This window comes from Limulus polyphemus, unplaced genomic scaffold, assembly GCF_000517525.1.
Source record: "Limulus polyphemus unplaced genomic scaffold, Limulus_polyphemus-2.1.2 Scaffold1190, whole genome shotgun sequence".
NCBI classification, from domain to species: domain Eukaryota; kingdom Metazoa; phylum Arthropoda; class Merostomata; order Xiphosura; family Limulidae; genus Limulus; species Limulus polyphemus.
Window position 1 is genome coordinate 24,921 of NW_013666800.1, and position 19,995 is coordinate 44,915.

The 19,995-nt window shown below is 33.2% G+C and overlaps 4 protein-coding genes across 9 annotated transcripts in view; 1 reads left to right on the forward strand and 3 right to left on the reverse strand.

The window, feature by feature from the left end:
- Positions 1 to 1,903, reverse strand: part of LOC106462529 (protein ABHD14B-like) — a 12,512-nt gene extending 10,609 nt beyond the window's left edge. The window contains exon 1 of one of the 3 annotated variants that reach the window (XM_013922462.2): positions 1,883 to 1,903. Coding sequence is in view for 2 of the 3 variants with exons in the window: in XM_013922463.2 (XP_013777917.1) it covers positions 1,185 to 1,194 (10 nt within the window). In the remaining variant the exon portion in view is untranslated. Of the gene's footprint in view, positions 1 to 1,184; positions 1,325 to 1,882 lie in introns of those variants that run through there. The other 2 variants (XM_013922463.2, XM_013922461.2) reach the window with 2 other exon arrangements.
- Positions 1,904 to 4,808: 2,905 nt separating this feature from the next.
- LOC106462528 (transcription factor cwo-like) lies at positions 4,809 to 17,354 on the forward strand. 4 transcript variants are annotated; one of them, XM_022389818.1, is made up of 6 exons: positions 4,809 to 4,893; positions 8,648 to 8,726; positions 12,703 to 12,804; positions 13,311 to 13,398; positions 14,877 to 15,050; positions 15,624 to 17,354. In XM_022389818.1, exons 2-6 carry the CDS (start codon positions 8,667 to 8,669, stop codon positions 16,664 to 16,666), a joined length of 1,467 nt encoding a protein of 488 aa, XP_022245526.1. In that variant the 5' UTR covers positions 4,809 to 4,893; positions 8,648 to 8,666; the 3' UTR covers positions 16,667 to 17,354. The 4 variants fall into 4 exon arrangements, with proteins under 4 accessions (XP_022245526.1, XP_013777914.1, XP_022245527.1 ...); XM_013922460.2 differs by lacking the exon at positions 4,809 to 4,893 and adding an exon at positions 5,426 to 5,699; XM_022389819.1 differs by lacking the exons at positions 4,809 to 4,893; positions 8,648 to 8,726 and adding an exon at positions 11,642 to 11,951.
- Positions 11,958 to 19,983, reverse strand: LOC111086556. Its single transcript, XM_022389822.1, has 3 exons — positions 19,573 to 19,983; positions 18,463 to 18,522; positions 11,958 to 12,236 (listed from the first exon to the last, which is right to left on the reverse strand). The coding sequence occupies exons 1-3, from the start codon at positions 19,615 to 19,617 to the stop codon at positions 11,976 to 11,978; spliced, it is 366 nt and encodes a 121-aa protein (XP_022245530.1). The 5' UTR covers positions 19,618 to 19,983; the 3' UTR covers positions 11,958 to 11,975.
- LOC106462519 (lysine-specific demethylase 5D-like) overlaps positions 19,701 to 19,995 on the reverse strand; it is a 75,328-nt gene continuing 75,033 nt past the window's right edge. The window contains exon 36 of the mRNA XM_022389814.1: positions 19,701 to 19,766. Within this exon, the coding sequence (XP_022245522.1) occupies positions 19,701 to 19,766 (66 nt within the window). The remainder of the gene's footprint in view (positions 19,767 to 19,995) is intronic.

The following is a 19,995-nucleotide window of genomic DNA, read 5'->3' on the forward strand; positions in this document are numbered from 1 at the left end:
TATATATATATATATATATATATATATATATATAAAGATACTGCATTTATATGAATGAGTCGGTAGGGTTGAGTCAAGTTTTATATACATTAATCTTTAGACAGCTGCAAGATTGATAAATCTTTACATACATTAACCTTTAAAGGTTATTTTAATTTGGTTTCACTGTCTTGTTAGGTGAGTAGTGACCCCAAAAATCTTAGATGGTAGATCAAATGGTCTGTCACCTATCTTCTTACATTTTTCTTAGTCCATTTGGATGGAAAGCTGTATGTATAGGCCTAAGGCTAGCATAGAAATCACTCTCAGTCTTACGCTGCTACAGGGCACAAAGACCAAAGTGAAAACACATTTAGGTTACAAAGAATCATACCACAGAGGTGTTCATGAACTAACTTATTAAGAAAAAAAATCATAATTTCTTTCTTCCATATACAAGTTACAAAATAACAAAAAGTTTACTTGCAGATCTTCTTAACTGAATACCTTACCTTAAGATTTCTTCCAAAAATACTCTCACACGCACACTTAATGCAATAATGGAAACATTATTTCAACTACTTTAAAAATTGTATTTTTTGATGAAATTTGCATAAAATTATTTATAAACTGACATGTATGCAATTTGAAGTTAAGATTTATAATTTATGTTGCACTGAATAAACGCCTGTAGAACATTTACTGATGATTTAGTATGATTTACACTAAATTGTCTATATCATTTATGTCCAATGTCATCGTCGGCGAAATATTGAACACAAAGGTAGACTAGGCCTTTTTTCTTTTTCATTGTAGTCTCTAACTCTTTTATTAAATGCTAAATGTATATTAATTTCATAATTCATCTCTAGTTTTATATTTGGTTTAATCATGACATATATACAAGTTTTATCATTACAGTTTACACTGGAAAGAAAGCGAAATGATGGATTTTCAATTTCATTTCTCACAAACACAAGTCTGGAACGGTCATTTATAATCTCAAAATTGTTTTGCTTTGAATTTCATGCCCAGTATAAACGTAATGTGGTAAAACTAACATAAATAACAACATTCAAGTCAAACTGGTGTTCCACATCTTGTGCTAGGTTTCTTAGACATATCTGTCCTCCACATTTATTAAATTTTAGATGGCCTTAAAATGCTAAATTATTTTAAAAGACCACTATATCATTTTAGTATACCTGTTGCCATGATTGGTTTAACTTTCAAGCCAGTTACAGCACAAAAAATCCACAATAACGATTTGGGATGAAGGATGCTTTCTTTAACAATCTAAAGCTCACGAGATGATCTTTGCTTTGAACCGCTAGGTGGTGTACTAACTGATATAAAACTGCTAGCAGTTTACAACAGGTACATGCAAATTTGTAAACAAAGTTCTATGATTCTGTTCTTGACAAAATACTTTAATGCGTGATTGAGGTTTAAAGATGACTTTCGGTGAAAGTTGGGGATATGCAAATTTTAAAATGTTCAATATATATATAATTTAAAATTTCAAAGAATTTATGAAAGGGCTCTTGATTTCCACAGCTTTACATGCAACGAAAAAGATTGTAGCGTCCTCTATACGATTGCTTGTTATTGAAACCTTTGGTTAAGTTTTATGACGAAAAAGTTCATGGTCTCACACTAGTTCTTTAAAAAAAAAGTAATATAATAAGAATTGTATTGGTTTTTAAACGTAAAAGAAGTCATTACATATGAATAGTTGTTCGTAAAATATGGTAGCAAAAATTATCTGGTGAAAACAATTCAACGTCCACTCCACATAACGATAACAAATGTGTATATTTCCACCATTAGCGTTTCCACAAGATTAAACACAGTGATACAAATGACCCAAAATGCACTACACCAACGTAAAGAATAAACTTACTTGTACTACTTCACGACGGAAACAATCAAGCAACTCAATATGCGCAATAGCTAACATAGGTCTAAATATTTTATTGAAACTAATTCTGGCTGAAAGAAAAATACACTCTGACTGATTCATTACCTTCTAGAAACAAGTCTATCGAAATAACTTTCTGAACCTCATATTTGTAATCTATCCTCGAATTTCCTAGAAAACTTCACGTCAAATTGTTAGAACTTTCTGGGTGTTTTAGGCTTATCTTATCAGACATTTTATTGTAACGTCATCATTAATACCCACAGCTTCCTCTAGCTAACAAACGAATTACAACATTAAAAATATCCAGTTTTAGATTTTTATATTTTTTTCAAAAGAAAAATACAAGTCAAAATTTTAAAACTATTTGCTCATAATTTAAACTTCCGCCATATCCCTTTTTTGTTGTGAAATTTCAACGTTAGAAGTTTATTATTATAAAATTTAGTAGTAATATTAATATAAGTTATAACAGACAAATTTAAATTTGAATGTAGACTCGTACTCCCAAAGTCGTAGGCTTAAGTCATAACTTGTTTCAGTAATCCTAATGGTAATACCAAAGTTTGATAACTTCTAAATTCACATTTGTCTCTACCTATTCTGCTAACCCTTTCGTTTATGAAAGTTGAGACTTTTATTTCTGTGACCACTGAAAACTGATAGTTAGAAGACAGCTTGCCTAACCTACCCCAAGTAATCCAGCCATTATATTTTGGAGAATACCAGAATATAACAAATGGTTTATTTGTTCAGATTAGTTTAACTAGCCAGTTTTTAATTCAGACTATTTAGCTATGAATCAATGAAAATGAAGTTAAGCTCTCGCTACAACCACAAATTCCTTTTATGTTTGGATTTTTAAACATAAACTTTGATTCTGTATAATCCATCTCCAACCTAAGCATCAAATTAATCTTCTTTCAATGCCTAATCCAGTGTGTAATCATTAGTTCGGCCACATTTGGAATACTGTGCGCTCCTTACCTTCAAAAAGAACATTTAATTGTTGGAAAGAGCTTAGATGAGGTCTAATAGAATGATACCTGGGATCGAAAGTTTGTCATACAAGATCTCTAAACTTGTTTTCTCTTGAAAAAAAAGTAAAAAGAGAGGGGATTTAGTTGCGGTGTTTAAGATTGTTAAGGGAATTGACAGTGTCCATGCATCATCTTTTTTTCGTATTTAATGGTGAGAATGGTAAGACTAGGGCACACAAGTATACATTTTGGCAGGGTAGGATCGTCTTCAGCAGAGATAGCTTTATTTTTCTAACAAGATGGTTGGCCTTTGAAATGGGTTGCCTCCAGATGTGGTAGAAGCAGTTAATTTATTAAGGGAGTTTAAAGGAAAGCTTGATAAATATTTGAATGATAAAGGCTGGCTTTGAATGTGTTATTTTTACTTTAGAGTTTAGTATAGTGGATGGTACAGCCTAAATGGACCAACAGGTGCTGTGTTGTCCTTTAATTGTATATAAATATGCAACTTAGACTACTGTATCCTCTTTTTTCTCACATCAATTTTCAAACCTATTACATCTGACTCTCTTTTCACCAGTTCTTTTACACGATTTATAAGTGATTGTGTTAAAATTAGAGCTATGCTTTGAGGAATTCATTTGTTTCCTGCTGCCTCTCGAAATATGTGATAATGTAATTACTAATACAGACAGATAGCTTTAGTCTTGTGACACTAAATCCTACACCATTACTAAACGAATTTTATCTCTTTGACTCTAATGCGCATGTGTATGGTGTAAACGAGACAACTGTTAAATTTCTATCTCTTTAATTTCATCCTTCTCGTAGTTATAAAAAACCTGTGAGTGAAAGCAAAAGGAAATGTGTAATATGTGACGTGTGTTGAACAATATATTTAGACATTTAAAATATCATAAGTGCTTATTAGATTGAATTTTCAAGAAAAAATTCTAAACTTATAATCTCTAGCTCAGTTTCCTTAGGATTAACCTTTCAAATAAACAACTACATTCCAGCAAAGTTTTCTAAAAGGTTCGACTTTCTCTTCTTCAGGCGGAGATACAAAAAAACTGAAAACTTCCTTGTTTGGTGTATAACTCCCATAGTGGCTACCTGCTTGACCATGGTCACCTTAAACATGGTTCTAAAAAAAGCAGTCAATCACTTTCTAGGTTGGTGCAGAACTCCCATAGTGGCTACCTGCTTGATACCTTAATATATTCGATAAGCTTCTGACATGGACGGCCTTGCTGTAGTCAACACAATGATTAAACCTCCCGTAGTATCTAACTGGAATCACTTGGAGTTTGAACCCACCTTTTGCCCTTCATCTTATAAGACCTTCATTTGTCCTAGTATTACTTATAGACATACCTCGCGTATATATATCAGCCTCTTTTTCTATTTATGAAAAACTTATGCTATGGTGCTCGAATGCCATGCCCTCTGTCTGGCCTTCAAAGTAAAGCTATCCAGTCCAACCTAGGAATTGTATGACAGCATCACATTACCCAGAATTCTTTATCATATTCAGAAATTTCGTATCAAATATATCACACGCTGTTTTCTGACTCGTGTCATCCTTCCCGACTTGCTAAACTCTACGGTTCATTCTCCACAAAAAAAAAAAAGTGCTTTTTCCAGCTAAACATTTCTTCACCATGTATTGGATGTATCTCCCAGATGTTGTTTCCGTCATTAAAACCACATGTCCGTATATTTATCCTACCTGGAGATATTTTTCTTTTATCGCCTCTTACTTCCCTTCACAACTAGCTAAATAAAGATTTTAACTCTTGGCAAACATCATTTCATACCCTCCAGTTTCACTTTCTCTGTAGACAAATTTACATCTTTTTCGTCTATTACTCCCAGCAGTTATACTATGCAGTTTTACCTCATGAAATCACAGTGGGAGAAAAACAAACATTTGCTTCGCTCTTCCAAGCAGCACTGACGACCTGTGAATTTGACGAAACATTTTGCTGCAGCGAGGGAAACGAAATTCACGTAAGAAAAGAAACTTCCATTACAGTTATAACCTGTGTACTTGAGTCTACTCGCACTAATGATCGAAACGTTGTACCTGTCTAAATAAAAACTATTCCCAAAAACCTACTGTAAAAGCTGTAATTTATGTTTACAGATCGATGAAGCTGTATTAAATCAGAAGTAACAGACAGGTGTTCTCCATAAAGTTAAAAGGTGACATGAAATAAAACTAAAACTAACTGAAATAAACTATTGAAACTTTATAAATATGCATTTAATAAACGAGAATCGAATATTTTAATATTGTGCCAACCGTTGAGTTTGAGATTATTGTTAATTCCATAAATTAAAATTGTAAACTCGGTTTTTGAATATTACGTAACATGGCAAGCAGTCAAAAATAAACGCACGTTTGACCTCGTAGATGCAGTATAAATTGTTTCTCTGCGCATGGGCAAAGCTTTGGGCACGTGAGGTTGAGCATGTTGCGCGTGATGCTACAATATTTTTACCGTGTAAATATTACCACGAGTTGTTCAGCGTGACTTCGGAAAACTATAACTTAAGCACGGTGCCAACTGTTCCGAATATATTCAGTCATGCGAACGTGATAAGCCGAAGCGAGCGAAGTCAACTTGTAAAATGGTTGATTCAACATAATAAATTTTAAATTAGTATTATTTCATAGCTAGCAAGAATCTCTTAGAAGTTCTTTTGGGTTTGAAATTGAAGGTTTATTTACAAAGTTTTAACATGGATAACTTAAAACTAGCAGACAGCTGTTGGGAAGATTCGAACTTCAATCATAAAGTGAAGATTGAGCGGTGAGGACGACTGTTTTATATCACATATATACATAAACTCTGCCTTTTAGGGTGTTTTCCTTTTGCAGTTTTTGTTTCTAGGTTCTAAAGATTTTTTTTTTCCCATTTCATTTGATACTAATACTAACTTTAGTAACACCAACAGGTATTCCTGTTTTGTATTGGAAGTGTTTGTGGTATTTTCTATGTAATTATACCTGCGTAAACATATTACTAGGATACCTGTAATATTATAGGTATATTTATATTTAAAATTATTGAGTAGATGTTTAATTTGTGATAAAATAATTTAAAATCGTTAGTTGACTTTTCCGAGGGGAAAGCAACAATATGTCAAGGACGGCCTCATGGCTTGAAGTTTAATATAGGCGTTGTTTCGAAGGGCAGGAAGATATGAATATACACAGTTATAAAATTACCTAAGAAAGAAGCGCTTTAATTATCTTGGAAACAAGTGATTGAAATATGTTTGACAGAATGTAGAGGTCCATCCACCAGTTCTTGGTTCCTATAATGTTAGTCCGTTGCTTTTCAGATCTAATTCAATATCATTCAATTTGATGTATATAATTCAAGTTTAGGTTGATTGACTAACGAGTACTATTTGTAAAGCGATTTTCTAATAATACATGTATTGTTAAGTTCTTTACTCTCACTAAAACACAAGAGTCACGAATAGATACACGTGATTCAATTGATCGGATGATGTGGACGTGTAACTTACGTAAGTCATGCTTGCTCCCTGACATATAAAACAGTTTTGCAAGTGTCCTATTTTACCACTGAATACCCCTTTCTTCTTCTGAATACACTATATTTAAAGTTATTTATTATTTTCTAATTATCAAATTGTATTTTTTCAAGGACGCTGATGATTGAAGGCGACTACTATTTACACTAAAAACTCGAGGAACAAAAACTGAATTAAGCTCTTGTTACTTTATAGCTATTGGCTCATTACATTTTAAAAAATTAGTAACACACTCCACAAACTGACGTTTTAAAATAATAATCCAAAATTAACCAGATATTATTGGTTTCAGAAGTTTAGATAAGTACTACAATTTCCTAGTTTTCAGTTGTTTTGAAAGTTTTGTAACCTTACTGTGCGCGAGTGATAATCTGCAGCTCCTTGTTCTATATATTAGCCATGTAGAATAACACTACCTTTACACCTGGGTACAAAATTATAGGAGGCTAAAATTAGCTTTTCTTTCTTATTTAAAGGATGTCGTGAAATGACGTCATAGAAAACCATATGAGACCAGCAAATTTAGTCAATTAAAAAGGCAAACAAACCCAAAATACAGTGGTTAACACTTTGTATAGAATATTTAACACAAATTATTTAATTTCCCGACACTTTAAACACCCTAAATACTGTCTATACTAGACATAATTATTAACAAAGAAAGCAGCAAAAATATTCTAAAAACAAACTGAATACGCAAACATTGAATAAAACAAAATATTCTATGACAGTAATGAACATTACAATACACAGCAAATAATAAGGCCTGTGTTGAATATAAAAATTATTAATGTAATTCATTTTATACGTTAGACTTCATAATTAACACTTAAGTTTCCAGGCATTTATTTATATGCAGATACAAGTGGAACTTGGAATTCGTATTCAGCAGTAGAAACTTTCTATCCAAAAGTATATAAATTCAACTATATTTCAATGCAACTACCGTAAATAAAGGGTTATAAAAGTCAACTGATTACGAAATCGTGAATTAAAGCAATTTAAAGTTTTCAGACAGTAACTTTTATACCATTTCTCTTGATGTTATACCACAATTACCATACATGATAGGTTACAACAGACTTAAACATTGTCACAAAACAAAATAGGCATTTGATGTTGATTCACGTGACCTGAAGTGCAAATCTTTGGTCATTCAACCTGTCACACACACACACATATCTATAGTGGTCTCACACAGTCTGTTCTCATTTGTTGCTTCGAGGTTAATCGCAAAGTTTAACATGTTACGAATTGTTCACGAACCATAGCTACTTGATTGTTTCACTAATGTGAACAACCAGCCAATCATGACAGGCTATTATAAATTACTTACAACTATCTCACACTGTACTTAACGGTATATAGAACCACTATAATGTTAATGGTACAGTTGCTGAGTCTTCTGGACAAGGCAGACTGCCATCCACAACGCAAGCAAAATGTCGCTATTTGTGGATTCTGACTAGGGTACCTTTTCTAATATTGGATCAGATGTTCGCAGGTGCAGAAGGGAAAGAGGTATTGTCTCTATACCAATGGTGTTAGAAACGGACTTCACACGCCTGGTCTGTATCGCCCAATGAGCTGCACTCTACTTATAGCAAAGAACAGCTCGAGGAATAAAGTCAGCCAAAAAATGTGGGACAATATTCTTTTTACAAAATATTCACACTTTACCAGTAGCCAGGTATATATTTATTAGAAAATAATCTGTAACCAGATCCATGGTACAAGCAAGAACTGGTGGATGGGCCTATAAATCCTGCCAAGCTTCATAGGAACCAAGAACTGGTGGATGGACCTCTACATTCTGCCACACATTATAGGAACCAAGAACTGGTGGATGGACCTCTACATTCTGCCACACATTATAGGAACCAAGAACTGGTGGATGGACCTCTACATTCTGTCAAACATTATAGGAACCAAGAACTGGTGGATGGACCTCTACATTCTGTCAAACATTATAGGAACCAAGAACTGGTGGATGGACCTCTACATTCTGCCACACATTATAGGAACCAAGAACTGATGGATGGACCTCTACATTCTGTCAAACATTACAGGAGTTGCATCCAAGGATCGATCGATCGCACTACTATATTCTTATTACAACTCTTATTTATGTGAACAAATAATCGTGTGTTTGTTAGAAACCTAAAGTATTCTTCTTTTTTTTTGTCGTTTTTGTCAGAAACCTGAACTTTGCTGCCATGGATGCACGTGGAAGTGAAAATGAAGAATTTGCATTTTTACGGAAAAGAACGATTCGGGTAAGTAGAAAGTAAAATGCTAAATTATACTTTTGTTTACTTATTTATCTACTTGTAGGATTTATGACTCTAATTTAACTTGTATATCACTATAAAGGATGGGAAAATTGCGTCTATCTATCTGTAAGTCTGGTTGGTAGGCTTTGAAAACAGAGAAAAGCGTAAAAGTGATTACCAATTAACAAGGGCGTTTCAATATGTCCTGTTCAAGATCCTGACGAGTTCCCATTTGGAAAAGTAGAACTTTCGTTTCTACACTCAGATAGATCTCGTATACTAGGGAGTTGAAAAAAAGAGAAGCCATCCTCTAAAAAGAGACTCATCTTTGGTCCATTGAGGTGTATTCTCGAAGGTGAAACTAGAGGGACTAAAAACAATCACAAAGGTTTGTTACAAAAAATCAGTCCGGGTGGGCAATATTATAAGGTTGATTGAAGATGCGTCTGATGTATCGACTATAGTTATTGTAAGCCTCACCTGCGTTAATGCTTCAATACGACAGAAACGCTATCCAGCTGCTTCTTTAAATGTCAGAAGAATATGCAAGGATAAGGAAAATCATTGCATCAAACTTTGAACTGCAAGAAAGAAGAGAAATACATTCTAAACTGACAATAAAATTTCTCAATACATGTGTCTCATTAGGAATCAGAATCGTATGTTGAACTATGACTGAAGTATTCTCGATGACGGGGAGCTCAGAGGGAGCCACTATCTTGAAATAAAGACATCTGAATATTCAGTATTTTACTTCAGAATGAACTGTCTTACTTACGGCGATAAGTGTTTACCAAAAGACCCAAATAATCCAATCAGATGTAGAGGCATTGTTCAGTGCAGAACTGTGGAGATAAAATAACGCATACTAGAAGTCTGCTTTGAAAGAGATGATCTGGCATCAGTATAACACAATCAACAAGACTAGGAGGCTGGTTATGTTGATCCTACCACTCGAGTCTATTTTTCTGCCATCTTGATGATGTCGAGAGCAGTCGGGAAAAGTCCAGAGCACTGTTCTGAACCATTTTTATTGCTGCAGAGAAAGTTCCCCACTTTAATTAGGATGATTCCAGCGTACTCTAGTTGTTTTAGGTAATTTCAGAGTTTCTTGTACACAAAGACCATGACTCATCTAACCGTTCATCATATGTCACAGTTTACAAAGAAACTGACGTATGTCATGGCGATTCGTCTGACCTGTTATAGGATAAACATGTGTTACTTCATGCTTCGTCACATAAATAATTCTTTTTATTACAATCATTATCACATTAAACGTTCATTTACGAAAAAAATTGTAACAATTTACGAAAAAAATCTTTGTGTTTATAAAGTGGTGAATAAAATATAACGATTTGTCTTCATAGATAAAACCCTCTGTTAGTTATTTAAGGATTTGTTTGTTTGTTTGTAATTAAGCACAAACCTACACAATGGGCTATCTGTGCTCTGCCCACCATGGGTTTCGAAACCCGGATTCTAGCGTTGTAAGTCCGCAGACATACCGCTGTGCCACTGGGGGGCGTTATTTAAGGAAGTTAAGGAGATTTCATTTATTCTTCAGAAGTAATCAAAACTAATAAATATATTCTTGGTAATCTTTACACGTAGAGCTGTGGTATTATAGGGTTTGATCCCTTTTATCCTCATCTTATACTTTATTGTGATTTTTTTTTTCTCTTTTCATGTGAAATTCCAAATACATGTTTTCCATCATCTTGTTCATGACTGACTTAGGGACTTAATATACGAGATTATTGTACAAATAAGAATTATACTTCATAATAGTGATTTGTAATAATACTATTGGTCTTGATGATTTTATAGAAAAGTGCCATATCCACATCCTTCACGTGAAAAGTGACATTGTCCCTATACCAGTGCAAGTTATTGCGTGAATTGTGTATTTTCTCTTTGTTTCGAGAAATGTGGTTGTTTCGTAAAACAAATTATCCTGACCCATTAAGAGGATATCATCAAGTTTGGGAGATGTGATTATTGGGTTAACCATCTTGTTCTATCCCACTAAGGGGATAAAGTTGTTTTAATGTAGAATCGAATCAATCGGTGTGTTTTCGTGAACTATATGGATCTGTGTTTGCTATCGTATTTGTTGAATTATTCTGTACAAGTAAGTTGATTTTTTTAATCCTAGTATTGCCAGAGGTTTGAAGTCATTTCTAACGTAGGCATACAACAATTTACAACGGTGTACAAGTGTTCAAGCTGGCAGAAACATTAAAGGAGAAAATAGGCTAATTTGTGATTAAGTGGTCTGACGTTACATTATTTTCATTAAATAATTTAAAAGAATCTGCCAACGAAATGACAACATTAAAACAATAATTTTATTTTGTCTTATCACACAATACTTTTCTGAGTAGTGGCATCTTAGTTTATTAGTGTATATGTTAAGAAAAACATTCGCATTTTCGTTCAGCCGTAATGTTATATTTCTATTAAGTGTGCGAACGCTTTTCAGAACTATACTGTAAAAGTTTTAAAGTGCTTTAATTTTTAGTAACGTTCATAGTAAAAGGAAAGGCAAGCGATAAAAAATTCAAGGTATAATAGGTTAAAAAGTAATGCTTTATATGTGTATGTAAGAATATTGAACGTTACGTTGTTCAGCACGTTAAAAATTAACAATCGTATTAAATGTTTCAACTATATACTGTGAAATTAAACAAGTAGATTTTTTTTCGCCTAACATTTGCTTGCTTGTTTGTTTATTTTCCAATGGTTTATATATATATATATTTGCTTACACAGGTGTATATTACAGACAATTCTATATTTAACAACACCTACGGTTTTCTTGTAAGCAGTTTTACTGTTTGACCACGTGAGTGCACAAATTTGTTTGTTAAGCACACGAGAAACATCCGCAAAGTCTTTCAAATCACGTGCCATTGCATGTGCAGAAGGCTCGCGATCGTGAGTAGAAGAGAAAGAGTGAAGTGGATGTTGTCGTAATAAGGAGAAAGTGTCGGTTATACCAACTGCATTCCATACCATGTTTCTCGTCAAAGGAATGTTATCTGTTTAGAAATTCTATTTGAAAAACGTACATTTATTTGGAGTAAAAGTTAATCGTCTGTAAACTGAATATATAGTTTTTTAAACTAATAATAACCTAAATGTAAGGACTGTCACTGTGAGGTCGCTGGGATTCGGTCTGTGTCACTTTTACGTATAGCGAAGAAAGAATAACATAAAGCAGAGGTTTGATATTTTTATTTACAAACTTCAGCTGTATAATATGAGTATCAAACAAAACGTAATGAAGTAACTTTGAGGCAATAGACGGCGAATATGCGAATTCGTCAAGACATAAGAAACGACAGGTACCAAACCATCCAGATTCCGTAACCATTGTACGTTTCTCCTAAAAGGCCGGAACAACAGAATCATTCCTAAAGGTCTTCGACTAAAATCCAATATCAATACCATAAAGCTTAAACGAATAATCCAACGAGCTGAAGAAGTCATTTTTCGTGAAAGGTTGTCCTGAAGTAGAAAGAAAACATCTAAAAATAAAATTCCAGGATATGTGGTTTTTGATTACTTATATTCCTTAAGGTTATCTAGTAGATCCAATATTGTAAACAGATTTGGTATAGGGTAAAAAAAGAAATTAAAAAATGAACATCAGAAGTTTAAAACATTTTATTGATAGGTGAGGATACATAAGGATAACAATATTGATGTGGTAAGATAAAACCCAAACTAAATAGATCACAGGAATATGCTTTTGATAAAAACATTTGGAAAACAAACAATCAAAATGATTCCAACCTTGGTCAAACGAAGTACCTAAATGAAAAGGCCATTGTAAAAATGTGAGATGTGTTTGCATTTTGTAAACGATATTTTCAATTTGTCATAAATGTTGAGTGGAATCAGGGAGATAATGTGTGAAAATGTTGTCTGTAAATTCTAGAAAGTTCTTGTAAAATTTTTTTTTATTGTTCAGGACCCAATGTCACATCGTATAATAGAAAAAAGAAGACGAGATAGAATGAACAACTGTCTAGCTGACCTAAGTCGCCTTATTCCCACAGTATACCTTAAGAAGGTAAGTCATATTTGTATGGCTGTTAATTTTTTTTATCAAATAGTGTGCATATTTTTTGTTTTATCTATGTATTTTTACATACCAGTGTTTCTGTTTTTGAAGATGAAATATAATTCACTAAATTTAACTCGGAGTGATTTTATTATCAGGAATGAAAACACAGAAAACCAATATTTGCGATCTTTGATTAACATTATAAGGACTCGGGTTATAGTAAGTTAAAAGCAGGTCAAAAGGTTAATATTTTTGTATCATGCATGTGTATTTTAACAGGTGTTACACAAGATTTCAAGGAGTAATACCACATTGTGTTTGAAAAGGGAACTCAAACCTAGTGTCCTGGGGAACTTTTTTTATAGTACGAAGATTAGCCTATTAAGTAATGTTAGTTAAAGTATTTGTGGAAACATAACAAAAAAGGTTTCCTTTTTGATTTAGGGTAAAAGAAATGATAAATCATCTGCCCTCTCAATTTTTCGTTAAAAGCTTTCTCATATCCTCATCAGGGTCGAGGAAGAATAGAAAAGACTGAAATCATTGAGATGGCTATTAAGCATATAAAACTCCTTCAAGCTCAGTCTTCCCAAAGTTCAGGTAATTCATGTGTTACTGATGTTGGGTGTGTTGTTATATTTGTCAAGATCTAGGTAATTCATGGGTTACTTATTTTAAATTTTTTGTGGTAGTGTTGTTATATTTATCAAGATCCATGTAATTCATGGGTTAATTATGTTGAACTGTTTGTTTGTATTGTTATATTTACCAAGATCCAGATAGTTCATGGGTTTCTCATGCTAAAGAGTTATATATTGAAATTGCCTTTATTTCATTATTTACATCATCCTGAAACATATACAGTGATAAATGATTTTTATTTAACAACTATAGCAGAACTTCTCATTTTTGACACCTGGTGATTCGACCTGCATTATTTTGATATACCTTCTTGCAACACTGAAGATGTGAAAAAGTATTCAAACTTAATGGCATATTTATATGTTTTAAGGCTTCTTTCTTATATCTATCTTCCAATAGTTAAATTTACTGTCTATGTAAAGAGAAAATGGATTGATTAATGAATAGGACCAAAAGTCTGAAATTTCAGCTATTCACTAAAACTAGTCAAAGATTTTAGTTTAATCAAAATTCATTCTTCTCATGAGTGCCAAAAAATACTAAATATTTTTCAAGCAGAATATAGCCAATTGGCCTGATTAACAAAAACCCACTATTCATAAATCCTATATATAGTACCTAGAAAAAATCAATAGATAGAGCACTAGAACTCCACTATCTGTAAATATGTAGTACCAAAAAAAAATCAATAGTGCTTTAAATAAATTTTAAATGCAGCACTTTGTGGCATGCACATAATGGAATTTAAAGAAGGTGCCGGTAGTCACAGGGGTAATCCATATATAGTACACAGAAATATTTATGACCACACTGTTAGATGGAGCTTTTTATCACAAGCTATAAGTGCACAAACATATTTACTGTTTTTGATATAATTGAGAATTAAACACTTTGAATTTTAAAGCATTTGTTTTTCTTTGAATGGGCAGTTTTTGATTAATAATTTTTTTTCTTAATTAATGTTGTAATTATTGGGCATTTGTAACAGACTGAAGGTATCAAATAATGTAACAAGTTATATATTTGACATTATATAATACAATGTTCAAATGTTATTGCTTCATAATTATAATTAATCTATTATAATAATTGGATTGTGAAGGGAATATGGTCTTTGCTTGGACAAACTTAAAAATAATTTATATTTTTCACAGAAATGATGGAAATGAGTGAAAACATATTAGGAATATAATTTTTTAAACATTTTGTTTGAATTCAATGAAAAATTATACCATTGGCACGATTCTCATTTCTACTGATAATTTTAATTATTACCTTGAATAATAATAACTAGGACTAAGTGATATCAAAATTTTTTTATAAAAAACGTGGAATGCACATTGAACTTTATCTGATATTCATATAATGATAATTTGTGTGTAAAAAGTTGTTTTTAATGTGATGGTACTTTAGCTGTATAAACCAACTGTTCTTAGAATCGTGTGAAGTAGCTGAAAAGTGGAGGAAGTGGCACTACCAACTTGGATTCCAAGAGTGTATGTCTGAAAGTTTGCTCTTCATGGTGGAAAGGGAAGGTCTTTGTGGCAGAAAAGGACTCTGTGTTAGGCTCGTCAATCATCTGCAACAGCACTATGATAAAGTGGCTCGAGGTGAGTTAGTTTTCATTTTATAACTTCCCAAAATGAACCACAAGTTTATATGCATTTGGTGCAAGAAAAAAAAAGTCTTCTGTTAAGTTTTGTGTTAAGATTGTTAACAGTAACTCAAAACAAAAGAAAATTTTAATACATTTAAAATTAAAAGGTTCATATTTCTATAAATAATGTGTTCTTCTTGTGTTTGGGTTGATACTACTGATAGTCACTAAAAGACCTACTTTATGCTTTTTTTATACACAAAGAATTGAAACAGTGACATTCTGTAGTATTATTCTCACTTGAAGCATGTTCTAATTTTAACTTCCAGTGTTAGCTAATAAGGTCTAGTTTGAGCTCTATAGTTGCATACCATCTGATGTAAGATAATGAAACTTGCTACTATGGCACAGTTTAGTTTAAAAGTGTCCAGACAGTTAATTTGAACGTTATCCTTATTTTTACAGGTTTAAGATTCTTGGCTGGTTTGTAAGTCCTAGTTAAGTAGGTATTGTGAAGATTAAAGTTTATTCCTTGTTATACAACCTTGTCGACTGTAAAAATAATGGGTAGTTACTTGTTTTTTAGGAATATGTTACAAAAATGATGGAATAGTAACATCTGTTTCATCCAGTGAGAAATCTCAAGGCTTTGCAATGAACATCAAACCACAAACTTCTTTCCCAGCTGTGGATCCACGTGAGTCGGCTTCATCCTCTTTTGAACAAGAGGCCCAACTACATCTGGAGCAGTCTAATACTCCTATAGGAGTGGCTCTTCCTCAAAGTGATAGCAAAACCTCCGTCTCTTCAAGCATTGCTACAACTAGCTCTGATGAGAGTCAACTGAGAGAGATGCTACAAAAGCCAGGTGTGCCTTTGGAGCACATCCGCTGCAACACTACATGTAGTGATCACAGTTCTTTCCCTAATGTGCTCACTTCTGGCAACACGGTAGGACACACAATACCCAAATTTGCTGCCAAAGGGGAAGAGGTCTATAATTTTAAAAAGAACATAAAAGAACGGTTTACAGCAGACTTGCAGCAGCACAGATTACCACCAGAGGGTGAGGAAGAAATCTCCGATTTGTCTGCAAAATCAAACTTATGCTCACGAGAAGATTCCGTTCTTTCCCATCCTGTTTCAGTCATCCATGCTGGCCAACCTGAGCGAAGAATTTCTGAAATTAGTCCCTCTTCAAGTGGATCGTGGAACAGTAATATTGAATATTGCAACAGCTGTGAATCTAACCCAAGTCCACCTTCCGTTATCAAGTGTAATGGCGGTGGCAGCAGTTCCGGTTATAGCACCAGTAACGAGATGTCATACTCTCCTAAAACAAAGGAACTTTCATCTTTTTACCAGCCTGAGAGTGTCTTGGTTCACGGTTCTAGAACACCCATCTTTGCTCTGCATCCGAAGGGTAACTTCTACATTCCACTCTCCCTCGATTTGTCACTTCTTGCTCCTATCATCAACTCTTTTGATAACAACATCCCTGTTCTACACCCAGTTAGCATTTCTGTGAATTTCAGTTTTGGTCAACGAGTGACAATAAGTGATAGAGACGAGTATGGCATGTGGCAGCAGAATTATATAGATTGTCTCCCTGAGCATTGTGTGGAATAGAGATAAAACATAGTTTACCATTCCCTCTGTTTTGTAGTTAATTTGTATGCAATGAGCTATGTCTTATACAAGAAAATAATGAAATTATACAGCTGAGGTAATATGTGACCAAGCACACATGAATTTTTATATCTGTTTAATGTTTTACTGTAGTATTTATGTTGAATCTAATGACAGAAAGAATTTGTAACAATTTTCATCTTAAGTGGCCAGCATATTATTGTATTTGAGGCTTTATCTGAAGTGTACCTCGACCTAAGCTACACAGAACAGAAGTTGTAAATGTGAGCCTTTATCTGAGGTATACCTTTACCTCAGCTGAAACTGTAACAACAGAGGTATATGAGGTGGTTGTTAGGATTCTAGAAGAGATTATATTGTGATGGTCAATACCACTATTCGTTGGTAAGAGTGTTAGCAGTGGGTGGTTGCCTTCCCTCTGGTTGGCATTTCAAAATTACAGTGGCCTTCGTAACTTTGCCATAAACATAATTTAAGTTATTTTATTAAGTTAAATCTTCATTAGTAATAAAAATAATTAATTTTTAAGCACCAGATTATACTGAAATAACTTGAAGCCATACAAAATTGTATGCATCTAACTGTATATTAAATACGTTAGGAAATACCGAGAACTTTAAAATGTAATTAATATTGAAAGTGGGGAATATATAAATCTTAGAAATCCCGAGTGCTTCTGTCAAGTTTCTACTTTAGACAGGTACATTTTTCTTTATTTCCTGTGGAAGAAACACAAAGAATACTTTCTTATAAAGCTAACGTTAGAACGCATTAAACTGATTGTTTGAAACTTAAAGTAAATGACTATTATTTCAACATTCTATTCCTTCATTCAGTTTGTCATTTGGAAACTTAAAGAACCATAATCCAGGTGCCAAACACTGATTTTGACCAAAACTTTACAGTAATTTTTATGTTTCTGAAGCCTACTGATTAGAAATATGCATATTTATATTGGGTATATGGTAATAGAATAAATGCTTCTACCACTTAGCAACCTAATAATAGACACAAAAAGCATTGTTGTAGAGGGTGTAGAAGACAGCCATAATGAATACCATGGTTATATCACACACATTATAAATCAATAGATCTCAAAGACATAAAAAAAACACTCAAATCCATTTGGGGGTGGGGAGTTCTACTACAAGACTTGTATGAAGAGAGCGAGCATGAAAACTTCTTGTATAAAGAGGATGCTTGAATGCAGAGCTTTAACTGTGAATGATCTTGTCACACCTGATGTAAACAATGATCAAAGCAGTATATTTGATCTTGTCACACCTGATGTAAATCTGTAAACAATGATCAAAGCAGTATATTCACACGCACAGCTGAATACACTATGGAGTCTTGGTAGTCAACATCCTCTCACGTTTATTATAATGATAGGAATTTGTGTTGAGTAACAATAATAATGACATTTGAAAAACTACATCAAAATCATTGACTAGTGTTTCATGAACAGCTTATTAGCTGATGGCACTTGAATTGTAGAATTAGTATATTACTTTAAAAACAACACTGGCATAGTGAAATATCTAAAGATAATCTGAAACTGAGAATAAATGTAAAATATAATGTGGTTAAAAATAACAGCTAAAGAATTTTGGTTTTCATAGTACACCAGTAACTTGTGATCTAGTTTATATCTGCAGCCTTACATAAATAGAAAGATAAACAAATTTCAACAGGTAACAAGTAAAATATAAATTCCTTTTAACTTATTTATTAGATATATACATATCTTTCATCATAGGATTAAATAATACAACCTGTATTGCTTGATGAATTGTTCTGGTATCCATGCTGAGAAAACTAGTGTCACCATTGATCTACATGTATATAGGAAAAGATGTTTAGTTTAGAACTTACTCTTATTATTTTATGTATTTTAAAACTTGACTTTCAACATTCATAGGCTTATTTTGCTTTCAAATGGTTTTTATAAAAATCTTATCTTCCATGATTTCTATAATCTTCTCCTAAACTTTCAAAGTTTTCATGAAGTCATATTCCAAGAGTTCAATCAATTTCCAACATCTTTCAAAGATTCCATGGATTTCTCAAGAGATATAGCCATCTTAAAATATTCCAAGTGTCAAAACTTTCCAAGATTAGTGAGAATTTTTTTTTACATTTATCGGTGACTTTTCTAAAGGTTGCATCCTTCTTAGCATGTAACAATAGTACACAATAAGAATGGTGTAACAAACACTGTTGATTCTTAAGTTATTATAATGGTTTATGGTTGGTGTCCCAACAAATAGCAGAAAGCAAAGTAACAGCACGATAAGACCATCACCTGGATATATGTGACAGGCCATGCAGAGGTAAAACTAAACGAGAAAGCTCTACTGGGAGGATATTAACCACCTCTGCACTTGGATAACTACATCCTTTCGCCAACATTCAGAGGGAATGAGGCTGTTTGGAAAACAAAGTACTGTATGGTGTAACTAGAATCAAGCTCTACTGGAAGGATATTAACCACCTCTGCACTTGGATAACTACATCCTTTCACCAACATTCAGAGGGAATGAGGCTGTTTGGAAAACAAAGTACTGTATGGTGTAACTAGAATGAAGCTCTACTGGGAGGATATTAACCATCTCTGCACTTGGATAAATACATCCTTTCACCAACATTCAGAGGGAACGAGGCTGTTGGGAAAACAAAGTACTGTATGGTGTAGCTAGAAAGAACAAAAAGATGGTAAACCAATAGGTAAGTAGGTCTCGGCACCTGTTGACACAACCTCTGGAATTTACACCTAGGTCTCTACTCAACATGTAATGATTCATGACAAGATAACTATTATCAGGTGAAACGTACAGTAAATATTAGTCCATTCCTAAGGTAATAATAACGTAATATTTACTTACCACCTTCTGACGGATTACCGATTGTCTGCATTCTTCAATCTGCATCAGGAAAGAAGTAAGTATATAATTCTTGTTGATTTATTAGATTAAATGCTTTTCAGTATAAGTTAAGAGATCAAAAGGATGACTTAACAGTTCTGAAGGTAATGTGTGCTAGAAAAAAGTTTCTTAATTACCATAACACAGTGTGCTATCTAAAACATAAATAAAAAATCAGTAATTCAACTACTAAATCTTTGATTTCTAGACACCACATTCTGTGTTTTGTGCTACTATCACTTGATGTCAAAAATCAGTGAAATCTTTTATCTTTTGCCCTGCAAACTATATTATTGTCTAATTCTTTCTGGAGCTTACTATGTATGTTTTATATGCAGATATTATGGCTGCAACTGGTATATGTTTGTTCATATAAAGTTTTTC

What these genes read in the sequence shown, in the direction of transcription:
- LOC106462528 (XM_013922460.2), top strand. Translation starts at nt 5,629, where the DNA reads ATGGATAACTTAAAACTAGCAGACAGCTGTTGGGAAGATTCGAACTTC. An exon ending in CCACAGTATACCTTAAGAAG is followed by an intron (nt 12,805 to 13,310) that starts GTAAGTCATATT and finishes TATCCTCATCAG; the next exon opens with GGTCGAGGAAGAATAGAAAA. An exon ending in CTATGATAAAGTGGCTCGAG is followed by an intron (nt 15,051 to 15,623) that starts GTGAGTTAGTTT and finishes CTTGTTTTTTAG; the next exon opens with GAATATGTTACAAAAATGAT.
- LOC111086556 (XM_022389822.1), bottom strand. Translation starts at nt 19,617, where the DNA reads ATGCAGATTGAAGAATGCAGACAATCGGTAATCCGTCAGAAGGTG. An exon ending in CGGTAATCCGTCAGAAGGTG is followed by an intron (nt 18,523 to 19,572) that starts GTAAGTAAATAT and finishes ATATACATGTAG; the next exon opens with ATCAATGGTGACACTAGTTT. An exon ending in CAATTCATCAAGCAATACAG is followed by an intron (nt 12,237 to 18,462) that starts GTTGTATTATTT and finishes TTTCTACTTCAG; the next exon opens with GACAACCTTTCACGAAAAAT.